The sequence below is a fragment of the Pecten maximus genome, chromosome 19, assembly GCF_902652985.1.
Source record: "Pecten maximus chromosome 19, xPecMax1.1, whole genome shotgun sequence".
Taxonomy (NCBI): Eukaryota; Metazoa; Mollusca; class Bivalvia; order Pectinida; family Pectinidae; genus Pecten; species Pecten maximus.
Window position 1 is genome coordinate 6002975 of NC_047033.1, and position 27813 is coordinate 6030787.

General features: G+C 38.6%; 1 protein-coding gene and 1 long non-coding RNA gene across 3 annotated transcripts in view; one reads left to right on the forward strand and one right to left on the reverse strand.

Moving 5' to 3' along the window:
• The first annotated feature begins 524 nt into the window (after positions 1 to 524).
• On the forward strand, positions 525 to 10483 carry LOC117317654. Its single transcript, XR_004530218.1, has 2 exons — positions 525 to 620; positions 8973 to 10483. It is a non-coding gene; the product is annotated as an uncharacterized LOC117317654 (long non-coding RNA).
• LOC117317653 (armadillo repeat-containing protein 4-like) overlaps positions 9873 to 27813 on the reverse strand; it is a 40643-nt gene continuing 22702 nt past the window's right edge. Inside the window, exons 19-21 of one of the 2 annotated variants that reach the window (XM_033872519.1) lie at positions 22613 to 22642; positions 11386 to 11607; positions 9873 to 11220 (exon numbers count right to left, since the gene is read on the reverse strand). In XM_033872519.1, coding sequence (XP_033728410.1) covers positions 11107 to 11220; positions 11386 to 11607; positions 22613 to 22642 — 366 coding nt within the window. In that variant the 3' untranslated portion in view covers positions 9873 to 11106. The remainder of the gene's footprint in view (positions 11221 to 11385; positions 11608 to 22612; positions 22643 to 27813) is intronic. The other variant, XM_033872520.1, reaches the window with a different exon arrangement.

Here is a 27813-nt window from a genome sequence, read left to right on the forward strand (position 1 = left end):
TGAAGACGTTACGGAAGAGAGTTCCGAGTTGGGGCTCACGAGAGGGTGACATAACGATTTTGGAGGGCTCACGAGAGGGTGACATTATGATATTCAGAGGGTGACATGATGTTTCGAAAGCGACAGCAAGTCAATAATGAATTATTTGGAAAGTTGTGGTTGACATAACGAATGTTTTTAATCACGTGACATGGTTTTCACTAATCAGAAGCTGTGATACAAGTCTGAGGTATCATAATTAATATGTGATATCACCTATTCAATATGTGATATCGCCTATTCAATTTGTGATATCACCTATTCAATATGTGATATCACCTTTTCAATATGCGATATCACCTGTTCAATATGTGATATCACTTAGGTGTTTATATGATATCTCCTATTCAAACTTCCAAGTGTCTCGTGTATTGTTTCAATATCAGTGTCACGAACCCCACACTACTTCCGCAATGAGTAAAACGTTCAGTGTCGAAAGCGATTGGTCACTATTAAAGAAGGGTGGAGATATTTTCGACGCTTTCGTATCGCCCCCTCATCCAGTATCGGGACCCATGCAGGGTTTAACGTGGCGGGGAGCAAACAAAAAACTCTGAAGTAACTGCAGCCTTGCTTAACTGGTATGTATTCCCTCCTACAATATTATGTAATCAAAAGTCAACAATACCCCAGTTTGCCGCCCTCGTCATCGGTTCGTGTTTCTAATTTCACTGCCACCAAGCAGGCTAAGTAAATGCACTGTTTATAATTATTTAACTCTGCGTATTACAAACCAATGTGCAGAGGTCATCAGGTCAATGCCGGATATCCTGAACATGACGTCACGATGACTTCATGAGAGGATCATTAAAGGGGTTGTAAACTATTTTCGACATTTACTGTTCATATATTAATAGTTCAAACTCTGGAGTATAGTGATAAAAATAATCTGCGCTGCGTTCAAGGTGCTATATATATATTCTAAAGTTATACTGTAGTAAATAATTCACATGCATTACATGCAGATATAGAAACAGATCACGTGTACCAATTTGAATGTAATCTCCATGACAGGAACAAGTAGGCCTACTTTGAATGTTGACATGCATAGTTATATCCCATACTAAAATGATATGACCTAGATATTACATTCATTGTCGTGACTTTAATATCTGGATCTCGCATCTCTTGCAAGAAATGTGTCGTAGCAAAGTCTAAATCGTTTTTATGGATAAATTTTATATTCTTTTCAAAATGCACTTTGTATACTTGACATAATACACTACATGTAGGTCTAAAATCAATTTCAAGAACTTCATCGTGACATCTTCGGAATCGTCGAACCCTTACAAAATGTTTATAAATGGACTTTTACCTATACATTACATACAAAATACATCCTTACAAGAACCTCATCGTGGCTACTCCTGAATCACCCATCCCTTACAAAGAACTCATGGTTAAGATATGTATGACGCTCATCTCATACAAAAACATCATTGTGACAACCCTTACTGCTCCTACATGAACCCCACAGGTAATTCTGTTCACGAGGATCCAAGTTTGTGTAATCTCTGGTACACCGGGTAATGTAAACATGAATGGCGGGAAATAATATCAACATGCACATGAAGTGCGTTTCAAGATATTTCAGAAGTAGGTGGCCAGGTAACATAGGATAACACAGGACTGACAAGTAATATTGACTTTAGAATGCTTACACGAAATGATCAATCGGTGTATTTTTTGATATCAAGTGTCTGTGTTTGAAGGCGTAAATGGGTGGCCGGGTAGCACAGTGATAATTTGTTTGTTTTTGTTTAACGTCCTATTAACAGCCAGGGTCATTTAAGGACGTGCCAGGTTTTGGAGGTGGAGGAAAGCCGGAGTACCCGGAGAAAAACAGTGATAACACACTTGCCTTTCACCTAGACGGCCGGTGATTAATACAAGTTGGTAGAACTTGTTTCGCAATTGTTGTGAAATGAATAAAGTCTAAATTAAAAATGATACAGATTATAAACCATGGGTTGTGACCTGCATGTTGATGTGAATTTGCCTTCATATTAGAAGCGAATATGCCACACAAGTAGCACTTTCAGATTTGCAGATACCATCATATGTTGCCAATGATAACCACGAGTTAATTTATTCAATCAAGATGTTATTTATTGCAATATTGACATGTTTATGATAAAGATATGTAAGGAATACCAAAGCATGTTTGTGATCACTTAAATTTCTAACTGATACAGGTGTGTCTACTCTTTGTGCTGACAGTCGTCACAAAAGTGGTCTACCTGAGTGCAATGCAAATGCAAGACAGTACAGTCTCTTCATATAGAAGATCTGTATGCCAGAAATAGCTTTTGACTCTCACAGGTAATCATCTGAAAACATGCGAAATTTTACAGTGACAGTTTTCCTGATCTGAAGGCAATTATCTAGAGGTCAAAATAATGTCCGTTTCTCGAAATATTTGCTAATACGTCAATTATGAAAAATCATTCTAGTTTTTATTACTAAGATGGAGTTTTGGCAGGGATTAGAGAAATGCTTGAGTAAAACTGAGTCTTTGATTTATTCGACTGTATGACACGTTTTGAATTATAGAAGTCCTCGAAACTATTAAAATACCTAATACTGGGATTTATTGTCTATCATAAGTAAATATATATACCTACATATTCTTATGTCCATATCTGCTGGGTATCTAAACGTCAGGGAGTTTTCGATCGCGTTCCAGATTACTCTAGGGGAAATTGTGCCTTGTTTTGAGTGAAGGCCTTGTTTTCGTTTATTGACGAGGTAAAACATTTCAATCTTATGAGCTTATATGCTTTCATATTATTATTGATTATAACAGTACCTTGCATGTATGTTTATATGGAGTACAGGCAATAGAGACTTACTGAGAATGTTGAGATTGATTTATCGGCCACATGTTTACATTAAAGTGACACGTGTTTCGAATTATCTTACATATATCTACGACTAGTCAATAATCGTCTATCTCACCAACATATGTATACTTGATGTGTGTAGTATATATTATATGTGTATAGTATATATTATATATTTACAGTACGTATGATTTCTAGTACCCAGTCATCTCTATTGCTAAGGGGTAAATAGGATTAAAATTAAATGGGACGACCTTTCCTGGATCAAACTGTATGATATCCTAATTAAAAGAGGTGGAGTGTGTCATTGAAACGAGTATTAGAAACAGAAAATCACGACAATCATGCCTTGAGGAATACACTACGAGTATCCTTGTCGAAAAGCCAGGATAATTCTAACTGGCCATACGTGTCATTCACGACGTTTTGTAAGCTGTAGATCGATTTAATCAGCCATGTGTTTATAATGTCAAATAAAAGTTATGAGTGGTGGTACTAACAGCAATGACCATTTAAAGGCGAAACTAATAATTAACTACTTCAGTTTTTACGCTGGTGAACCCCTCTGGAATGTTCTAATTGATTACCGCCTAGCCTGGCATATTCACAAAAGGTCAGATTAGAATCTGGGAGAATTATTCCGCGCTGTGTAGGATTTATAACCCTGCACATGTCACGATGATATTCCGTTCAACATCCCCCTGTATTGATAATTAATATACAACACATTTTTGTCAGTGGAGAATAATTCCATCATTTTCATGACTAGGAAAAAACCGGGGAGGAGCGAGGGTTGAACATTCTACCCCCCCCCCCCCCCCCCATCCCTAAAATACCTTCATTTAAATGGTTGGGGAAATCATTCCCATACTGGGGAAAATCTTATTCTTGACAGTAAAAACCCCGGGGAGGAGCGAGGGGTGAACATTCTATCACACACCTATCCCCACCCCTGGTCTATACTCTATCGATTACAGCGGCGGTAATTATCCGATTGTTATACTTTGGTCTTCTGACATTTGACGTTCAGACGGTTACTTATTTGTAATGACATTTTAGGTTGATAATACATATTCATGTACATGTATTAATGTAATATAATGGAGAAACTGCTTCTTGTATTTGCTGCGTATGCAGAAAATTGTGTTTCAGAATTCGCCTACATTTATTCATTCAAACCACACAACGATTTAAACAATACAAGTATGCATTCATCTGTCAAACGTTTTAGTGGTGGTGATTTAAATTAAAAAGAAAACTGGGTCCCTGTTCTACATGTAAAGGGCGGACGAGACCTTAACCTTAATGTATAGTAAAAACACAAGACGTAAATATTTTACGAAGACAATTATGTTCTATTATTAGCAAACAGATTGTACAATGGTGTGTTAGTCAAACAAAGTCCTTTCAAATGAAGTCCAATGTTTTGTTAAGGTTTCAACGTCCATGCTTATACAAATCCCCATTGCTGTTCTTATATCTCTATGTTACAGACCAGTGCACACATCATAGACCAGTTACGTTCACCCGGTGTCTTCCCACTCAGCCAACATATCCTATTTTAACATTGGGGGTAGGAACAATAGAGAACAATAGGCACTAATTACAGGTAAGTTATAGTCTGTTTTGGAGAAGTACTTGATTCTCAGGTTACCTGTATTACCTGTGCTACATGCTGTTATCAGTTTGTAGATAATGTATACTAAATGTATATGTATCACAAATACTTTTATTATATTAAAAAATTAAAATAAAATAACTCACAACTTTCATAAATTACTGAAAATAATTCATTTTTCTATATCTTTCATTGTTAAAAATTTAATTTCACACTTTATCATAATTATTATGTTTTATAAATAAAACAGAAAATACGTTCGTTCAATTTTAACCTTTACATTGAAAGGTCACATTATCAATACGTTTAAGTCAACGTTACCGGTTTCATTGTAATATATAACAGGTATTAATGTACTTAAGAGAAAACGATTAAAAACAAAACACTTTAAATCACATTTTAATAGTTCAAGTAAAACAAATCATGTATGATAGTGAAACTGATTGAATAATAAAGCACAAATCAGTATAATCCTAGAAAGCACGGATAAAGTTCACAATATCACCAAAGTCAATTAATCATATCGGCGGTTCTCATATATGCAGTCTTCACATACGAAATTATTCACGTAATAAATAGTTCAATCTTATTATTACAAAGAAATACTAGTCTATATTATTGTCACTTCCTTTAACACGAGTATATGGTAATCATAACCCTTGCAAGTTCAAGTTGCTTTATGAAATTGAATGTTAAATTACGCTTGTATATAATGTTTAGAATACACAAGTTCAATTTCTCAAAGTATATCATAAACACTTAGGTCCCTTTATGAAATTGAATGTTAATGTTCAGGAAACAGTAAGTGTTCAGAGAAAAATAACTAATGGATCTGGTAAAATGATTGGACCAAGGTGTATACTGTTTATTGTAATTTTGAGGGAATAATTTGGTTGTGTTTGTGTTGGTTACATACACATTCTCTTGTAAACAGTTTTGACTACATATCATTAAGTTTATGCCATCAACTCTTTATGTGATTTTAACAAAATGCACCTTTATTTTTGTTGAAACAATAATTCCATTTGTAAGAATTAGTTGCTTATTATAAGATAGTAATCATATCTAATTGAAAGGGGGAAAAGAACAAGGGAAAAAATGATTGAAAGTACACTGTATATCATTGTTACCTGTATATGGTGCATTTTTAATTATGAAAGATTTTTCCATTATTTCATATTTGAAGTGTTGTGTACTATCATTATTAATATAAGTAATAAAGTATCAGTATATGTATTCTGTTATTAATACGTACACATGAATGTATATTTTTAAAGGTATTCTTAAACATTTTCATCACTTTTATTGTTAGTCACCTTTGAGTCCCATGTATACGTATACTGAAACAGACTATACCTACATTTTCCACAGGTAAACTCAGGTAATGTTTATATAGCAAAAACAACATGTTGGCTGCGTGGGAATGAACCATTTTGCCCTTATGATTGTAGTATGCTATATTCTGTATAACATGTATACATTGTACAGAGTATTTATATATAGGTGAACGGTTCATTCCCACGCAGCCAACATGTTGTTTTTGCTATATAAACATTACCTGAGTTTACCTGAGAAATAGAGATAACAAACTTCAATTGTCAAAATCCAAGATGGCGGTCTGTCGGCCATATTGTTTTCCAATTGATCTCAAAATGCAATAAGCATAACGAGGCACCAAGGGGAACCTCCATATGAAATTTGAGAAAGATCCCTTCAGTACTTTCTCAGAAATAGCGATAACAACCTTCAATTGTCAAAATACAAGATGGCTGCCTGTCGGCCATGTTATTTTCAGATTGGTCTCAAAATGCAATATGCATAACTAGGCACCAAGGGAAACTTACATATGAAATTTGAGAAAGATCCCTTAAATACTTTCTCAGAAATAGCGATAACAAACTTCAATTGTCAAAATCCAAGATGGCTGCCTGTCGGCCATGTTGTTTTCCGATTGGTCTCAAAACGCAATATGCATAACTAGGCACCAAGGGGAACCTTCATATGAAATTTGAGAAAGACCCCTTCAGCACTTTCTCAGAAATAGCGATAACAAACTTCAATTGTCAAAATCCAAGATGGCTGCCTGTCGGCCATGTTGTTTTCGATTGGTCTCAAAACGCAATATGCATAACTAGGCACCAAGGAGAACCTACATATGAAATTTGAGAAAGATCCCTTCAGTACTTTCTGAGAAATAGCGATAACAAACTTCAATTGTCAAAATCCAAGATGGCTGCCTGTCGGCCATGTTGTTTTCGGATTGGTCTCAAAACGCAATATGCATAACTAGGCACCAAGGGAAACCTTCATATGAAATTTGAGAAAGATCCCTTCAGTACTTTCTCAGAAATAGCGATAACAATCTTCAATTGTCAAAATCCAAGATGGCTGCCTGTCGGCCATGTTGTTTTCCGATTGGTCTCAAATCGCAATATGCATAACTAGGCACCAAGGGGAACCTACATATGAAATTTGAGAAAGATCCCTTCAGTACTTTCTGAGAAATAGCGATAACAAACTTCAATTGTCAAAATCCAAGATGGCTGCCTGTCGGCCATGTTGTTTTCGGATTGGTCTCAAAACGCAATATGCATAACTAGGCACCAAGAGAAACCTTCATATGAAATTTGAGAAAGATCCCTTCAGTACTTTCTCAGAAATAGTGATAACAAACTTCAATTGTCAAAATCCAAGATGGCTGCCTGTCGGCCATGTTGTTTTCCGATTGGTCTCAAAACGCAATATGCATAACTAGGCACCAAGGGAAACCTTCATATGAAATTTGAGAAAGATCCCTTCAGTACTTTCTCAGAAATAGCGATAACAAACTTCAATTGTCAAAATCCAAGATGGCTGCCTGTCGGCCATGTTGTTTTCCGATTGGTCTCAAAACGCAATATGCATAACTAGGCACCAAGGGGAACCTTCATATGAAATTTGAGAAAGATCCCTTCAGTACTTTCAGAAATAGCGATAACAAACTTCAATTGTCAAAATCCAAGATGGCTGCCTGTCGGCCATGTTGTTTTCCGATTGGTCTCAAAACGCAATATGCATAACTAGGCACCAAGGGAAACCTACATATGAAATTTGAGAAAGATCCCTTCAGTACTTTCTGAGAAATAGCGATAACAAGAATTGTTTACGGACGGAGGGACGGCCGGACGGACGGACGGACGGACGACGGACCACGGACACAGGGCGATTTGAATAGCCCACCATGTGATGATGGTGGGCTAAAAATACAGAACAAGAGGAGTCCAGGAGACACATGCTTTAAAGTAACACAAAAATGTAGATAAGCCACCCACCTGGGAAGGATTTTAACAACCATACATATGTCGCTAACGATCCAAGGCAGACTGAACAGCATATTAATCATGGTAGACATTGTTGAACGTATGAAAAGCTTATATATAGGTACAATATAGAATACATAAACACGCGATCAATACGCATCTGAATTGAACCAAAACACACACAAAACATGTGTCTAAGGTAAAATGTGATATTGGAAAAATATTATTATACCACAGCGTCAACACATTACGACAAAATCGGACTTCAAAGTCGATATCAAAGACAGTAGGTAGATATCAAAACAATAGAAAGGATATGGGGAAAACGGAGTCATACACTTGAAAGGAAACTGACATCGTAAACTTACTATAAAAGATCATTAAAACCATATGTTATATTCAAGCTTTTCCGAAGGATGCAGAGCGTGATAAAATTTCAATATTGTGATTATTCTTTAGTGTCATAGGATCTATGATATTCACGTGAAAAAATATGTCTAGTTTTCAGGGAAACGACAAATGAATCTAAAGAATACCTTCCATTGTTTTGTTTCCACTGCCAGAATCGTAATAAAGGTTGACATTGACAGTTTTATCCCCCAACTCATTATTATCGTAGCAACAATAATAAGCAACCGATTTTCAACATACAACAATAGTAATATTAAAGATAAAGGAGAGTTGCATTCGTTCTGTTATTAAACAGTATACAGGGTCCATGCCTATTTCCATGACGAACATATTACCATGACGCAAAATTGCACAGAATATTCAGAGCATTTTCAGCGACTGATATTCTGCGTCAAAGTAAGAATTCATTCACATAAAACAAAAGCTTCTGGTAATATGAATCAATACTGACCTTTCGATATTCCGCACCATTTTACGTCACGGTAACATGTTCGTAATGATAAGATAATAGACATGGACCCTGTATAGTTATATCAATTAAAACAGTTTTGTGAGGATATATCGTGGATGTTATGCGTCTAAGAAACAAAGCCAGCACCAATATTCATTTATGAGCACTTGCAGTTGGATTCCCAAAAGAAACAAATTCTATACTCGAGAAGAAAAAATCTAAATCAAAACAAGGGATACACACGTAGACAATCATATAAGTGAAAATAATGTTTAAGGCAATGTGGGTATAATAAACTAATTTCATTTTAGTGAGATGAACCAAAAGAGGAAAGCTGTTGTTGAAAGTCCATTGAAGGCCATTCCTTCCTGAATAACCTAACATTGGACCGCCTGACGGTGCAATCTCACTGAAGTGCCACGTCCCAGGGCTTGCTAGTTTGCTTTTGTATAATGTCCTATTAACACCCAGGGTCATTTAAGGATGTGCCAGGTTTTGGAGATGGAGGAAAGCCGGAGTACCCGGAGAATAACCACCGGCCTACGGTCAGTACCTGGCAACTGCCCCACGTAGGTTTCGAACTCGCAACCCAGATGTGGAGGGCTAGTGATAAAGTGTCGGGGCACCTTAACCACTTGGCCTCACATCTCGTCACGCCAGTACCATCAGCATTGCCTACAGTAACATCATTTCCATGCTGCCATTATGTATACAGTTGTCTCCTTTAGATTAAGGTACCTACTTATAATTTCAGTTATCCACATTCCAGGACTCAATCACTCCTTGATCGGCATCGGCCATGTTGACGGAGGTGTAAACTTATATTCTGACACTAGAATAAGTCAGCCAGTTAAAATTCCGTGTACATCGCTTTCTTCTGTAAGATAACTTCATGCCTCATTTAACGACTGGGATATCATGGCGGGGAATGAACCCGTAGTCTTCTAAATTTCACAATGGTGAATGTTCAACAAGGCCTAAAGCCCTAAAAGTCAGTGGCCGAAAGACATTCGACAGAAAATAGATTTCAGAGAGCTGAAGATCTCAAATCTAGTCACCTCTTACTATCTATCATGTAAGTTGGGTAATAGGCACAATTCTAACGCCCTACCTGCAAGGGAGATTGGTTGCAATGAAACTACCAATAATGAACACAACACAAATGCATACTTAATCGCATGCTGTTAAACAAAACAATAAAAAAGTCTAGGTTCGTAAAAATAGTCTTTATTTCGTAAGGTGTTAATACTTACATTTAAAAATTCTCCTTTAAATAAATAATACAAAACAATAGACTGAAATACTCTAACCTTCAAGTCTACTGCCCATATCTACATAATTAAAATTTCATATTCGAAACTGTCCCTAAAATAAAGGTTATTTAGAGTTGGAACTGCTCATGTTTGATGGAGGAGCGTCTCAATGTTTACGGAGTTCATTGCCCCTTGGTGTAAAAGTTTGACTCATTTATAATTATCTGTTACTAACTTTCCAAATGAATTAACGCCAAGACTACCAGAATGTCTTCGATATCATTTGTGTATTTATTCAGGTTATCGTTAATATATTTCCATAGAGACAGAGTTTTATTATTGTTTAGCCTCTAAACTACCACTGGCGGTGTTCTTACAGGATAGACAGCTGTTGTATGTGACCAATATATATTTAATGACAGGTATTTGTTCTTTCATTGTGAGGCCTTTATTTCGATATCAATATTTAAGTATTCAAATGTTTCAAATATCTGATAAAAGTAATTAAAAGAAACTTCTCAATATAGACAACAAATATAGATTAACAATAAAAAAAAACCATCAGCATCAACTACATATATAGACACACATATTTATGCTCCCCCCCCCCCCCCCCCCCCCCCCCCATTTGTTTATTATCTAAATATGATTTAATCTAAAATTATTACCCCATAACGAAAAAACGCTTTCAACAGGCGGGATACGTTATAATCTTTAAGAGAAGCGTCCATCAATAAAACAGATTGTATAACAAATTAAGTTATAATGATTAACTTGAATATATTTTTATCTTATGGTGTATAATGTCGCTGACTTGTATCATCTTACACCGAAATACAAAGAGAAATAAATCCAATGCAGCTCCATTACAGTTTTCGATCTGATAATTACTTAGTCGTAATTACCAAATAAGTACACAAGCATTAATTACACTAGAGGACGGAAATATGATCACAGCTGATAGTCTATACGTACTGACTTTAACAGAGATAACAGTATCTTAAACACGGCCCAGATTTATCACAGTATATTGGAAGTTCGCTTTTGCCACTTTAACGAAATGTCTCGAAATTCCTTTTGAAGCTGTTTGCTTCGGTCGTGCTTTGGCTTCTTTTTTAAATGTATTTAACTTCGTGTTGCTGCCCGATTTTGTTTCATACTTTGGTCCATTTCACACTTTTGTCTTTCAAAGCTATGAGTATCTTGCTTTCTCGTTGGCCAGTGCCAACCTTCTGATATTACTGATGCAGCCGGCTGCCGACTCTTGGAGATCCTCATCGCTCGATCCCACCATCGCCATAAGGGGCTGCAATGTTTAAAACAAATTGGTTAACAGAGAGCTGCATTCTCGGAAGGATCACGAAGAGAAAAGACATCACAGGACGGGGAAGTATATACTGTAAATATTGTTATTTTGGCGTGCTCAAAGTTTAGCGTTTAACCGAATTGATATTTTGATATTGATATTTACCTGAACGACTCCGGCCTCGTGCATTGTGATACAGTTCTCCGGGTTTTTAGACAGCTGGAACAAAGCCCTGGCAGTTGACCTGTGCACGTTTTCATCTTGTGACTTGAGGTACCTAACTAAAGGCGCCACCGCCTTTTCTCTACCAAACGCAATCCTGTTGTTGCCCCAGTTACAGCACCTTGCTATCGCCTCTGCTAACGTCCTCCGCAGCTTATCATCTGTCTGTAATGGAATCATAATATAATAGTACAAGATATCATAACACACAATAATGAGGGAGTGATCTGTTCTGTCTAAAACGGTGGGGGAAATGCTAGAAACATCGATAAAATAATATTAATTAAATAAATAAAATAAATAATGAGAGAAATTCGGTCTTTTTTGTCAAGAGTAAGGAGTACATGTAAGTTAAGACTAAATGGACTGATAAAAAAATGCCACAAACATCGAATAATAATTAGATAATAACAAATCTGTTTCTATCTAATCCTCTAGGTCACATATATTTGTCATTTTCATATCTTAATGGGTTTTATTGTTGATACTGTTTATTCAACCCATTTTTCATCAATGTTCCATAGAGCTGTTGAATATAGAACGTTCAGCAATGTGAACTACGTCACTTCTTAGTACTTGGTAGCAACATGTGAAACATTACACAAATACTCAAGTGATCAAATTCATCCAAATGTGAAGAGCGCATCAGGTTACAACACACGTGACACAGACACATGACACACTTTATGTTTGGCTCCGAATGACTGCACAAAAAAGTAGTGCATACCATTGTCATGTGTATCATTCCGTCAGGTTATAATGCGCCTTTGCTTCTGCGGCTGGAGTTATTTGAATAAAACATCAACAATTGTCCTAGCTATTGTTACATGCACACTCATGCTTTTATGAACGCAGTTGTGGTGTCTATTGATGCTGATATAACTTACTGACATTCTGTATAAACTATTCTTATTCAGTTTAGCAGGACACAACGCACTCGGCTAAATCAAAAAGTGTTAATTTTCCAAATAATACGAAGTATTTGTTTAACAAATTATATACAAAATCGACATGGTTTCATTAAGTGCATCTCTCGCAATAAAACATATTGTCATAAAAACTGAAATAGTTCGGCTAAGATTATACACGGGTTAACGTTGTCATTCTATAATTGCTGATGCAGCAGCTTTTCCTACGCACTACGTCGCACTAACATTGCTGTCACGATAAACATAAGTAGATCGATGGGGTGCTAGATTCTGTATGCAGGTATGGGGGTACTAGAATCTACATTTACCTGTGAGGGATACTAAATTCATTATGTAGATATGGAGCTACAAGACATTGGGACACATCAATCTAAATGCAGGTGTGGGGACACTAGGATGTATATGTAGGTGTGGTGACACTAGGATGTATATGTAGGTGTGGGGACACTAGGATGTATATGTAGGTGTGGGGACACTAGGATGTATATGTAGGTGTGTAGACACTAGGATGTATATGTAGGTGTGGGGACACTAGGATGTATATGTAGGTGTGTAGACACTAGGATGTATATGTAGGTGTGGTGACACTAGGATGTATATGTAGGTGTGGGGACACTAGGATGTATATGTAGGTGTGTAGACACTAGGATGTATATGTATATGTAGGTGTGTGGGGACACTAGGATGTATATGTAGGTGTGGAGACACTAGGATGTATATGTAGGTGTGGGGACACTAGGATGTATATGTAGGTGTGTAGACACTAGGATGTATATGTAGGTGTGGTGACACTAGGATGTATATGTAGGTGTGGGGACACTAGGATGTATATGTAGGTGTGTAGACACTAGGATGTATATGTAGGTGTGGTGACACTAGGATGTATATGTAGGTGTGGGGACACTAGGATGTATATGTAGGTGTGTAGACACTAGGATGTATATGTAGGTGTGGGGACACTAGGATGTATATGTAGGTGTGGGGACACTAGGATGTATATGTAGGTGTGGGGACACTAGGATGTATATGTAGGTGTGTAGACACTAGGATGTATATGTAGGTGTGTGGGGACACTAGGATGTATATGTAGGTGTGGAGACACTAGGATGTATATGTAGGTGTGGGGAAACTAGGATGTATATGTAGGTGTGGGGACACTAGGATGTCTATGTAGGTGTGGAGACACTGGGATGTATATGTAGGTGTGGGGACACTAGGATGTATATGTAGGTGTGGGGACACTAGGATGTATATGTAGGTATGGAGACACTGGGATGTATATGTAGGTGTGGGACACTATGATGTATATGTAGGTATGGAGACACTGGGATGTATATGTAGGTGTGTAGACACTAGGATGTATATGTAGGTGTGGAGACACTATGATGTATATATAGGTGTGGGGACACTAGGATGTATATGCAGGTGTGAGACACTATGATGTATATGTAGGTGTGTAGACACTAGGATGTATATGTAGGTGTGGAGACACTATGATGTATATGTAGGTGTGGGACACTATGATGTATATGTAGGTATGGAGACACTATGATGTATATGTAGGTGTGGGGACACTAGGATGTATATGTAGGTGTGTAGACACTAGGATGTATATGTAGGTGTGGGGACACTAGGATGTATATGTAGGTGTGGGGACACTAGGATGTATATGTAGGTGTGGGGACACTAGGATGTATATGTAGGTGTGGGGACACTAGGATGTATATGTAGATGTGGGGACACTATGATGTATATGTAGGTGTGGAGACACTAGGATGTATATGTAGGTGTGGGGACACTAGGATGTATATGTAGGTGTGGGGACACTAGGATGTATATGTAGGTGTGGGGACACTAGGATGTATATGTAGGTGTGGGGACACTAGGATGTATATGTAGGTGTGTAGACACTAGGATGTATATGTAGGTGTGGGGACACTATGATGTATATGTAGGTGTGGTGACACTAGGATGTATATGTAGGTGTGGGGACACTAGGATGTATATGTAGATGTGGAGACACTAGGATGTATATGTAGGTGTGGGGACACTAGGATGTATATGTAGATGTGGTGACACTAGGATGTATATGTAGGTGTGGGACACTAGGATGTATATGTAGGTGTGTAAACACTAGGATGTATATGTAGGTGTGTAGACACTAGGATGTATATGTAGGTGTGGAGACACTAGGATGTATATGTAGGTGTGGGACACTAGGATGTATATGTAGGTGTGGGGACACTAGGATGTATATGTAGGTGTGGTGACACTAGGATGTATATGTAGGTATGGAGACACTAGGATGTATATGTAGGTGTGGGGACACTAGGATGTATATGTAGGTGTGTAGACACTGGGATGTATATGTAGGTGTGTAGACACTGGGATGTATATGTAGGTGTGTAGACACTGGGGTGTATATGTAGGTGTGTAGACACTGGGGTGTATATGTAGGTGTGGGGACACTAGGATGTATATGTAGGTGTGGAGACACTAGGATGTATATGTAGGGGTGTAGACACTAGGATGTATATGTAGGTGTGTGGACACTAGGATGTATATGTAGGTGTGTAGACACGGGTGTATATGTAGGTGTGTAGACACTGGGGTGTATATGTAGGTGTGGGGACACTAGGATGTATATGTAGGTTTGTGGACACTGGGGTGTATATGTAGGTGTGGAGACACTAGGATGTATATGTAGGTGTGGGGACACTAGGATGTATATGTAGGTGTGGGACACTAGGATGTATATGTAGGTGTGGAGACACTAGAATGTATATGTAGGTGTGGGGACACTAGGATGTATATGTAGGTGTGGGGACACTAGGATGTATATGTAGGTGTGGAGACACTAGGATGTATATGTAGGTGTGGGGACACTAGGATGTATATGTAGGTGTGTAGACACTAGGATGTATATGTAGGTGTGTAGACACTAGGATGTATATGTAGGTGTGGGGACACTAGGATGTATATGTAGGTGTGTAGACACTATGATGTATATGTAGGTGTGGGGACACTAGGATGTATATGTAGGTGTGGGGACACTAGGATGTATATGTAGGTGTGTAGACACTAGGATGTATATGTAGGTGTGGGGACACTAGGATGTATATGTAGGTGTGGGGACACTATGATGTATATATAGGTGTGGGGACACTAGGATGTATATGTAGGTGTGGGGACACTAGGATGTATATGTAGGTGTGGGGACACTAGGATGTATATGTAGGTGTGTAGACACTATGATGTATATGTAGGTGTGGGGACACTAGGATGTATATGTAGGTGTGGGGACACTAGGATGTATATGTAGGTGTGTAGACACTAGGATGTATATGTAGGTGTGGGGACACTAGGATGTATATGTAGGTGTGGGGACGCTAGGATGTATATGTAGGTGTGTAGACACTAGGATGTATATGTAGGTGTGGAGACACTAGGATGTATATGTAGGTGTGTAGACACTAGGATGTATATGTATGTGTGGGGACACTAGGATGTATATGTAGGTGTGTAGACACTAGGATGTATATGTAGGTGTGTGTAGACACTAGGATGTATATGTAGGTGTGTAGACACCAGGATGTATATGTAGGTGTGGGGACACTAGGATGTATATGTAGGTGTGGGGACACTAGGATGTATATGTAGGTGTGGAGACACTAGGATGTATATGTAGGTGTGGAGACACTAGGATGTATATGTAGGTGTGGGGACACTAGGATGTATATGTAGGTGTGGGGACACTAGGATGTATATGTAGGTGTGTAGACACTAGGATGTATATGTAGGTGTGGAGACACTAGGATGTATATGTAGGTGTGGAGACACTAGGATGTATATGTAGGTGTGGAGACACTAGGATGTATATGTAGGTGTGTAGACACTAGGATGTATATGTAGGTGTGTAGACACTAGGATGTATATGTAGGTGTGGAGACACTATGATGTATATGTAGGTGTGTAGACACTAGGATGTATATGTAGGTGTGGGACACTAGGATGTATATGTAGGTGTGGAGACACTAGGATGTATATGTAGGTGTGGAGACACTAGGATGTATATGTAGGTGTGGGGACACTAGGATGTATATGTAGGTGTGGGGACACTAGGATGTATATGTAGGTGTGGAGACACTGGGATGTATATGTAGGTGTGTAGACACTAGGATGTATATGTAGGTGTGGGGACACTAGGATGTATATGTAGGTGTGGGGACACTAGGATGTATATGTAGGTGTGGAGACACTGGGATGTATATGTAGGTGTGGGGACACTAGGATGTATATGTAGGTGTGGGGACACTAGGATGTATATGTAGGTGTGGAGACACTAGGATGTATATGTAGGTGTGTAGACACTAGGATGTATATGTAGGTATGGAGACACTATGATGTATATGTAGGTATGGAGACACTGGGATGTATATGTAGGTGTGGGACACTATGATGTATATGTAGGTATGGAGACACTGGGATGTATATGTAGGTGTGTAGACACTAGGATGTATATGTAGGTGTGGAGACACTATGATGTATATGTAGGTGTGGGACACTATGATGTATATGTAGGTATGGAGACACTATGATGTATATGTAGGTGTGGGACACTATGATGTATATGTAGGTGTGTAGACACTATGATGTATATATAGGTGTGTAGACACTATGATGTATATGTAGGTATGGAGACACTATGATGTATATGTAGGTGTGGGGACACTAGGATGTATATGTAGGTGTGTAGACACTAGGATGTATATGTAGGTATGGAGACACTATGATGTATATGTAGGTGTGGGACACTATGATGTATATGTAGGTGTGTAGACACTATGATGTATATGTAGGTATGGAGACACTATGATGTATATGTAGGTGTGGAGACACTAGGATGTATATGTAGGTGTGGAGACACTAGGATGTATATGTAGGTGTGGAGACACTATGATGTATATGTACATGTAGGTGTGGGGACACTAGGATGTATATGAAGGTGTGGAGACACTAGGATGTATATGTAGGTGTGGAGACACTAGGATGTATATGTAGGTGTGGGGACACTAGGATGTATATGTAGGTGTGGAGACACTAGGATGTATATGTACATGTAGGTGTGGAGACACTAGGATGTATATGAAGGTGTGGGGACACTAGGATGTATATGTAGGTGTGGGGACACTAGGATGTATATGTAGGTGTGGAGACACTATGATGTATATGTAGGTGTGGGGACACTAGGATGTATATGTAGGTGTGGAGACACTAGGATGTATATGTAGGTATGGGGACACTAGGATGTATATGTAGGTGTGGGGACACTAGGATGTATATGTAGGTGTGGGGACACTAGGATGTATATGTAGGTGTGTAGACACTAGGATGTATATGCAGGTGTGGAGACACTAGGATGTATATGTAGGTGTAGAGATGCTAGGATGTATATGTAGGTGTGGGGACACTAGGATGTATATGTAGGTGTGTAGACACCAGGATGTATAAGTAGGTGTGTAGACACTAGGATGTATATGTAGGTGTGGGGACACTAGGATGTATATGTAGGTATGGAGACAGTGGGATGTATATGTAGGTGTGTAGACACTAGGATGTATACGTAGGTGTGGAGACACTAGGATGTATATGTAGGTGTGGGACACTGGGATGTATATGTAGGTGTGTAGACACTAGGATGTATATGTAGGTGTGGAGACACTAGGATGTATATGTAGGTGTGGGACACTAGGATGTATATGTAGGTGTGTAGACACTAGGATGTATATGTAGGTGTGTAGACACTAGGATGTATATGTAGGTGTGGGGACACTAGGATGTATATGTAGGTGTGGAGACACTGGGATGTATATGTAGGTGTGGGGACACTAGGATGTATATGTAGGTGTGTAGACACTAGGATGTATATGTAGGTGTGTAGACACTAGGATGTATATGTAGGTGTGTAGACACTAGGATGTATATGTAGGTGTGGAGACACTGGGGTGTATATGTAGGTGTGGGGACACTAGGATGTATATGTAGGTGTGTAGACACTAGGATGTATATGTAGGTGTGTAGACACTAGGATGTATATGTAGGTGTGGAGACACTAGGATGTATATGTAGGTGTGGGGACACTAGGATGTATATGTAGGTGTGGTGACACTAGGATGTATATGTAGGTGTGGGGACACTAGGATGTATATGTAGGTGTGGGAACACTAGGATGTATATGTAGGTGTGGAGACACTAGGATGTATATGTAGGTGTGGAGACACTGGGATGTATATGTAGGTGTGGAGACACTAGGATGTATATGTATGTGTGGGGACACTTGGATGTATATGTAGGTGTGGAGACACTAGGATGTATATGTATGTGTGGGGACACTGGGATGTATATGTAGGTGTGGAGACACTGGGATGTATATGTAGGTGTGGAGACACTAGGATGTATATGTATGTGTGGGGACACTAGGATGTATATGTAGGTGTGGAGACACTAGGATGTATATGTATGTGTGGGGACACTTGGATGTATACGTGGTATGGTGTGTGGTAGACATATCACAGACAGGCAGATATGAACAATCTACAGTGTGGTGAGATTGTAGTTGTACACGCTGGTTGTACCTGTACATACTGTCAAACCTTTAAACACAATTGTATTGATTTTTTACTGAATCTACATCCATGTTTAGTTGCTCTCGACATTTTCTAATAACACATTTGTGCAAGTGTCAGTACAATTTTTATATTACACACTGCTGTGAAAAACACTGATTTATCATAGATATCCAGTTTCCCTTTATTCAATAGTGGATATATAGCATGTTTACACACATTCTAACATGTACAGGGGTCGCGATAACTATCAACGATGGCCAGGTTTCCTCATGATCAGGCTCCCTACTCGTGTTAGTCTGTATTTCTCGGGAAGCTGAGAAAGAGGACGGTCTCTGTTGTTGTGGTTGCATCCTTGGGCAAGACACTTAACCCTTGCTATGTATGGCATGTGACAGGCCTCCTATATGTTGTTCAGTGAAGTAGTCACCAACTACTACAAGGAGACCCCGCCTCAAAATGACCCTGGCTGTGTGATAAAACCAGGAAACAAACAAACAAACAACTTCACACCTGTGCATGACTTGATCAGCATAATAGGGTTTTCCTACATCCCCCAGAAATCTGAGATAGTTGATAACACATGTACACTTCAAAATGCATCATTAGTTTAATATTAGAGCAATACGTTTAACCTAAATACAAATTCTGGAGAAGCAACCTTTTCTTAATCCAATGACTTGTTTTGCAAACAACAGCAATGAACTGTTTAGTATGTTGATCATACAAACTCTGCACAGGTGATATTGATAAAACCTCAAATCTATCCAATATCTTCAAAAATATTCAAATTTGTGTTTATCATACATATTTTCCCCAATAGAGTGCAGGGGCTCGACTCGCTCCTATGACATAGAATGTAAAATTAACACAGGGTCCAACCTCTAGATCACATACTCTTAGTTATCCCAAGGGCTTAACATGTTCTTATGACCCAGAATAAAAAAGCAGGAGTTGGACCCTGGTGTAAACTTTTTGATCTAGGAGTTGGAGCTGTGGGTTAATTCATAGATCTAGGAGTTGGAGCTGTGGGTTAATTCATAGATCTAGGAGTTGGACCCTGGGATTAATTTATAGATCTAGGAGTTGGACCCTGGGGTTAATTCATAGATCTAGGAGTTGGACCCTGGGGTTAATTTATAGATCTAGGAGTTGGACCCTGGGGTTAATTTATAGATCTAGGAGTTGGAGCTGTGGGTTAATTCATAGATCTAGGAGTTGGAGCTGTGGGTTAATTCATAGATCTAGGAGTTGGACCTGTGGGTTAATTCATAGATCTAGGAGTTGGACCCTGGGGTTAATTCATAGATCTAGGAGTTGGACCTGTGGGTTAATTCATAGATCTAGGAGTTGGACCTGTGGGTTAATTCATAGATCTAGGAGTTGGACCCTGGGATTAATTTATAGATCTAGGAGTTGGACCCTGGGGTTAATTCATAGATCTAGGAGTTGGACCTGTGGGTTAATTTATAGATCTAGGAGTTGGACCTGTGGGTTAATTCATAGATCTAGGAGTTGGACCCTGGGGTTAATTTATAGATCTAGGAGTTGGAGCTGTGGGTTAATTCATAGATCTAGGAGTTGGAGCTGTGGGTTAATTCATAGATCTAGGAGTTGGACCCTGGGGTTAATTCATAGATCTAGGAGTTGGACCTGTGGGTTAATTCATAGATCTAGGAGTTGGACCTGTGGGTTAATTCATAGATCTAGGAGTTGGACCCTGGGGTTAATTCATAGATCTAGGAGTTGGACCCTGGGGTTAATTTATAGATCTAGGAGTTGGACCCTGGGGTTAATTCATAGATCTAGGAGTTGGACCTGTGGGTTAATTTATAGATCTAGGAGTTGGACCCTGGGGTTAATTCATAGATCTAGGAGTTGGAGCTGTGGGTTAATTCATAGATCTAGGAGTTGGACCTGTGGGTTAATTCATAGATCTAGGAGTTGGACCATGGGGTTAATTCATAGATCTAGGAGTTGGACCTGTGGGTTAATTCATAGATCTAGGAGTTGGACCCTGGGGTTAATTCATAGATCTAGGAGTTGGACCTGTGGGTTAATTCATAGATCTAGGAGTTGGACCTGTGGGTTAATTCATAGATCTAGGAGTTGGACCCTGGGGTTAATTTATAGATCTAGGAGTTGGACCCTGGGGTTAATTCATAGATCTAGGAGTTGGACCTGTGGGCTCATTTATAGATCTAGGAGTTGGACCCTGGGGTTAATTTATAGATCTAGGAGTTGGACCCTGCGGTTAATTCATAGATCTAGGAGTTGGAGCTGTGGGGTTAATTTATAGATCTAGGAGTTGGGCCCTAGCTGGGGTTAATTTATAGATCTAGGAGTTGGACCCTAGCTGGGGTTAATTTATAGATCTAGGAGTTGGACCCTGCGGTTAATTCATAGATCTAGGAGTTGGAGCTGTGGGGTTAATTCATAGATCTAGGAGTTGGGCCCTAGCTGGGGTTAATTTATAGATCTAGGAGTTGGACCCTGGGGTTAATTTATAGATCTAGGAGTTGGACCCTAGCTGGGGTTAATTTATAGATCTAGGAGTTGGACCCTGGGGTTAATTTATAGATCTAGGAGTTGGACCCTGGGGTTGATTTATAGATCTAGGAGTTGGACCCTGGGGTTAATTTATAGATCTAGGAGTTGGACCCTAGCTGGGGTTAATTCTTGGTCATTTCAATGTAACAAGCCCCTGTGCATCAACATTTTCAAAATCATCAAATCTTGATTTTGTTATGCCAGTACACAAAACCTAGCAAGTTGAATCATGTTGAATATGGCCCCCATTTCCCTTTTAGTGTCTTAGTGTTGTATTTTTGCTGCCCCCCCCCCCAAAAAAAGCCCCAGAAAACAAAACAAATTGACACTGGCAATTGAAGCTATGGTTGTCAAATTCACTGAAAATCATAGTCAATTGACAGTGGAAAGCTTTGTCGTTCTTCAAAAAATGTTGATTGATTTTTCATCATTTTCTTATCAGCACGACACGAACAGCAAACAAATGAATTTGTCCAAGGGTTTTTGAATTGTCACAAACTTCATTATTATGCTACATACCTATAGCTAGCCCCATAGAATTTATTATACATGTGGGATTCTATTATGCAAACCTTCACAAATGTCAGTTGGTATTGATCCCGGCTAGCAAAGCTCATTCCTTTACATCTAAAACACAATTACCAACCTAACAGACCTCAAACAGCTGGCTCATGACGCTATTAATGCCTGATATAAAAAGATAAATTACCAAATATATATGCAACAATATTTCACATGAATGTGCATGAATAACCATTATAAAAATGCAGAAAATAAGATATTACCATAAAAAAATTCAGATGGTTGAATGACCATGCTGATTTGACAACTTGAAAATGTACACGTTAATTGTGAAACAATCGTTATCAAACACTCATTGGTGAGAGAGAAGTGCTCAGGTTTTTTTTTTACTGTGGGAGGAAAATTTGAGAGGTATTAATCACCAAAAGTGTAAACATGGGCTAACAACACACACACAAATGTACATATAAGTGTAAAGTGTTTCTGTATCGGCTCCGTGAATATTAATGTTGCACTGTAATGATGATCAAAAATCATTTTTACCGGTTGTGGTTTTTTCCCTCTCATGGAGTACTGTAATATGAATGAAATCAGGCTAAATCAAGAAAACCAAGCATCTTTAACAGTGGGACCAGAACAGGGCAGTGGCATTGGCCTATCCTAAGTGGTCTAATGTACAGATAAATGTGCAGATTCAAAAAAACAAAAGTAAATTATATGATCAACATCAGTCTGTTGACTCCATGTTAATTTGCAACAAATTTTGCTAAAATGAAATAAAAAAAAAATAAAAATTTCCATGGTTACTAGGGGTTACTAGATAAGACAGAAAATGAAACCCACCCATTCCAAAAGGCTCAGCAACATATAGACACTAGCTTATAGGACAGATACACAAAAGTTTTGTGAGGTTATCCTCAAATATGACCTTGAAACAGACAATTCGGTGATTTTAGCTATTTATTTCCATATTAACAGAACAAAACATAAAATCTTGATTTTGACTGTATGCTCAAAACAAATGATTTTGCACATCTGAGGGGGCCATCATTTAAGGGAAATCTTCACATATAACTTAAGAAAAATACCATTTATACTGCAAGAAATACGGTAGGTGAAAAAAACCCATTAACATAACAAGCATACTGGTTATAGCTAAAGCAGTATATGTCCTCTACTGGCTCTTGCTTAAAATAGTTACATTGACCTTAACCTTGACCAAAAACCGTCGAAACTAAAACCTGTCCAGGATATTATGGTCTTTTATCATATTGTGTTAAGTTTGATCAAAATCCCTCAAAGAATTTAGACGTTAGTGTTGACAAACTTTGGCGTTACCTACATACGTACATGCTAAATAAACCTACATACGTACACGCTAAATTAACCTACATACGTACATGCTAAATAAACCTACCTATGTACACGCTAAATGAACCTACCTATGTACACGCTAAATGAACCTACCTATGTACACGCTAAATGAACCTACCTACATACACGCTAAATGAACCTACCTATGTACACGCTAAATGAACCTACCTATGTACACGCTAAATGAACCTACCTATGTACACGCTAAATGAACCTACCTACGTACACGCTAAATGAACCTACCTACGTACACGCTAAATGAACCGGACGGAGAGGAAACCTATAGCTATACATGTCCCCCTGGTTCCACCAGTTTCTACAGAAGTTGACAGCTAAGCTATCATGGACAACATGATTAATGTATATGTAAACCACCCACATCTCAATATAGGGCCTGTAGGTTAATGATTTGATGATTCAACATCATGTACCATTCATGTAAAGTTACAGATATTTCACTGGTCCACAAAATGTACCCTCATGTTCTGAGTAAACACGGCCTTGTAATATAATCTTATTGTAAATATACAAAACAAACATTTAACACTCCCAACTTAACACAAATGAACACAACATTGATGTGACTATTGAATAACAACATTTCTTAGTCAGCAAATATGAAATTACTCTAGTGTGTAAATGAAACAACTAACAACTTACAAGTCTTCTTATTTCAATATAAAACCAATTTCACTATTTTAAGTCTTAAAACATTTTTCACTGTAATATCTATTGACATTATACACGATTTGATATATATAAGTTTTAAATGATTAATCTTTTGGACTTATATAACATGACCAGGAAATATAAGCTAAAATTACTTTTATAATATGAAAGTTTCAAAGATCAAATGAAGTGCTCGATATGTGTCAATTTCACCTCATAAACAAGATAAAGCACTGTAGTTCGATGGTAAGTCATTGTCAAGTGATGTAAGTGTACGTAGGTCAGGATACGAAACTCACGGATGTTCCGTATATGAGTCTGAACTGATCATTAAGTTTACGTACATATATATGATGACACATTGGCACACTGAAAAATGTTTTCTTCTTAATATTTTAACAGTAAACAGCCATTTTCAGAAACTGAATTGAAAAAACTAAAAAATGTTATAGGTAGTACTATTTTCTTCTAAATATCTGAACATTTTTTTTTTTTTTTTTTTTAAATTTTCATCAGTATTGTACTGTTTTTTTTTTTTTAAAAAGTATCTTAACAGAAAGCAGTCTATTTGAAGAAAATGCAATTATGATGACATAATAAAGACAATAACATGACGTCATGATAAGTGAATGGTTAGATTAAGCCCTTGATATTTTGACTTGAATTCAGTCCAAATATAGTGTAAATAGTGTTCAGAGTTTTTTTTTTGAGTTATGTGATAGAAATAATTATGTTTTCATTTCTATTATAAGATTTAAAAAAAACAACAACCTGTCTCCAAATTTAAATTTCTTGCATGGCTCGCAAAAACAAAACTTCTAAGAATTGTTTCATAAAATGTCATATGAAATGAAAACTTATTTCAGATCCTATGTACATATAACAATATCATTTACATTCAAATTTACTTGAGGTGGAAATTCCTAATTTATGTTTTTAGCTCACCTGCCCGAAGGGCAAGTGAGCTTATGCCGTGGTGCGGCGTCCGTCGTCCGTCCGTCCGTCCGTCCGTCCGGCCGTCCGTCCGGCCGTCCGGCGTCAACTTTTTCATTTAAACAACTTCTTCTAAATAACCAAGAGGCCCAAGGACTTGATATTGGGCCTGTAGCATGCTGGGGTGAAGGGCTACCAAGTTTGTTCAAATGAATGACCTTGACCTTCATTCAAGGTCACAGGGGTCAAATAGGCTATAATCTTCAAACGACTTCTTCTCAATAACCAAGAGGCCCAGGGACTTGATATTGGGCCTGTAGCATGCTGGGGTGAAGGGCTACCAAGTTTATTCAAATAAATGACCTTGACCTTCATTCAAGGTCGCAGGGGTCAAATAGGCTATAATCTTCAAACGACTTCTTCTCAATAACCAAGAGGCCCAGGGACTTGATATTGGGCCTGTAGCATGCTGGGGTGAAGGGCTACCAAGTTTGTTCAAATAAATGACCTTGACCTTCATTCAAGGTCGCAGGGGTCAAATAGGCTATAATCTTCAAACGACTTCTTCTCAATAACCAAGAGGCCAAGGGACTTGATATTGGGCCTGTAGCATGCTGGGGTGAAGGGCTACCAAGTTTGTTCAAATAAATGACCTTGACCTTCATTCAAGGTCACATTGGTCAAATAGGCTATACTCTTCAAAACAACTTCTTCTCAATAACCAAGAGGCCCAGGGACTTGATATTGGGCCTGTAGCATGCTGGGGTGAAGGGCTACAAAGTTTGTTCAAATAAATGACCTTGACCTTCATTCAAGGTCACATTGGTCAAATAGGCTATACTCTTCAAACGACTTCTTCTGAATAACCAAGAGCCCCAGGGACTTGATATTATGCCTGTAGCATGCTGGGGGAAAGGGCTATCAGGTTTGTTCAAATAAATGACCTTGACCTTCATTCAAGGTCACATGGGTCAAATATACTGTTATCTTCAAACAACTTCTTCTCAATAACCAAGAGGCCCAGGGACTTGATATTGGGCCTGTAGCATGCTGGGATGGAGGGCTACCAAGTTTGTTCAAAGAAATGACCTTGACCTTCATTCAAGGTCACCGGGGTCAAATAGAATATAATCTTCAAACAACTTCTTCTCAATAACCAAGAGGCCCAGGGACTTGATATTGGGCCTGTAGCATGCTGGGATGAAGGGCTACTTAGTTTGTTCAAATAAATGACGTTGACCTTCATTCAAGGTCACATGGGTCAAATAGGCTATAATCTTCAAACAACTTCTTCTCAATAGCCAAGAGGCTCAGGGACTTGATATTGGGCCTGTAGCATGCTGGGATGAAGGGCTACCAAGTTTGTTCAAATAAATGACCTTGACCTTCATTCAAGGTCACCGGGGTCAAATAGAATATAATCTTCAAACGACTTCTTCTCAATAACCAAGAGGCCCAGGGACTTGATATTGGGCCTGTAGCATGCTGGGGTGAAGGGCTACCAAGTTTATTCAAATAAATGACCTTGACCTTCATTCAAGGTCGCAGGGGTCAAATAGGCTATAATCTTCAAACGACTTCTTCTCAATAACCAAGAGGCCCAGGGACTTGATATTGGGCCTGTAGCATGCTGGGGTGAAGGGCTACCAAGTTTGTTCAAATAAATGACCTTGACCTTCATTCAAGGTCGCAGGGGTCAAATAGGCTATAATCTTCAAACGACTTCTTCTCAATAACCAAGAGGCCAAGGGACTTGATATTGGGCCTGTAGCATGCTGGGGTGAAGGGCTACCAAGTTTGTTCAAATAAATGACCTTGACCTTCATTCAAGGTCACATTGGTCAAATAGGCTATACTCTTCAAACAACTTCTTCTCAATAACCAAGAGGCCCAGGGACTTGATATTGGGCCTGTAGCATGCTGGGGTGAAGGGCTACAAAGTTTGTTCAAATAAATGACCTTGACCTTCATTCAAGGTCACATTGGTCAAATAGGCTATACTCTTCAAACAACTTCTTCTGAATAACCAAGAGCCCCAGGGACTTGATATTGGGCCTGTAGCATGCTGGGGGAAAGGGCAATCAGGTTTGTTCAAATAAATGACCTTGACCTTCATTCAAGGTCACATGGGTCAAATATACTGTTATCTTCAAACAACTTCTTCTCAATAACCAAGAGGCCCAGGGACTTGATATTGGGCCTGTAGCATGCTGGGATGGAGGGCTACCAAGTTTGTTCAAAGAAATGACCTTGACCTTCATTCAAGGTCACCGGGGTCAAATAGAATATAATCTTCAAACAACTTCTTCTCAATAACCAAGAGGCCCAGGGACTTGATATTGGGCCTGTAGCATGCTGGGATGAAGGGCTACTTAGTTTGTTCAAATAAATGACGTTGACCTTCATTCAAGGTCACATGGGTCAAATAGGCTATAATCTTCAAACAACTTCTTCTCAATAGCCAAGAGGCTCAGGGACTTGATATTGGGCCTGTAGCATGCTGGGATGAAGGGCTACCAAGTTTGTTCAAATAAATGACCTTAACCTTCATTCAAGGTCACAGGGGTCAAATAGGTTATAATCTTCAAACGACTTCTTCTGAATAACCAAGAGGCCCAGGAACTTCATATTGGGCCTGTAGCATGCTGGGATGAAGGACTACCAAGTTTGTTCAAATAGATGACCTTGACCTTCATTCAAGGTCACAGGGGTCAAATAGGCTATAATCTTCAAATCACTTCTCAATAACCAAGAGGCCAAGGGACTTG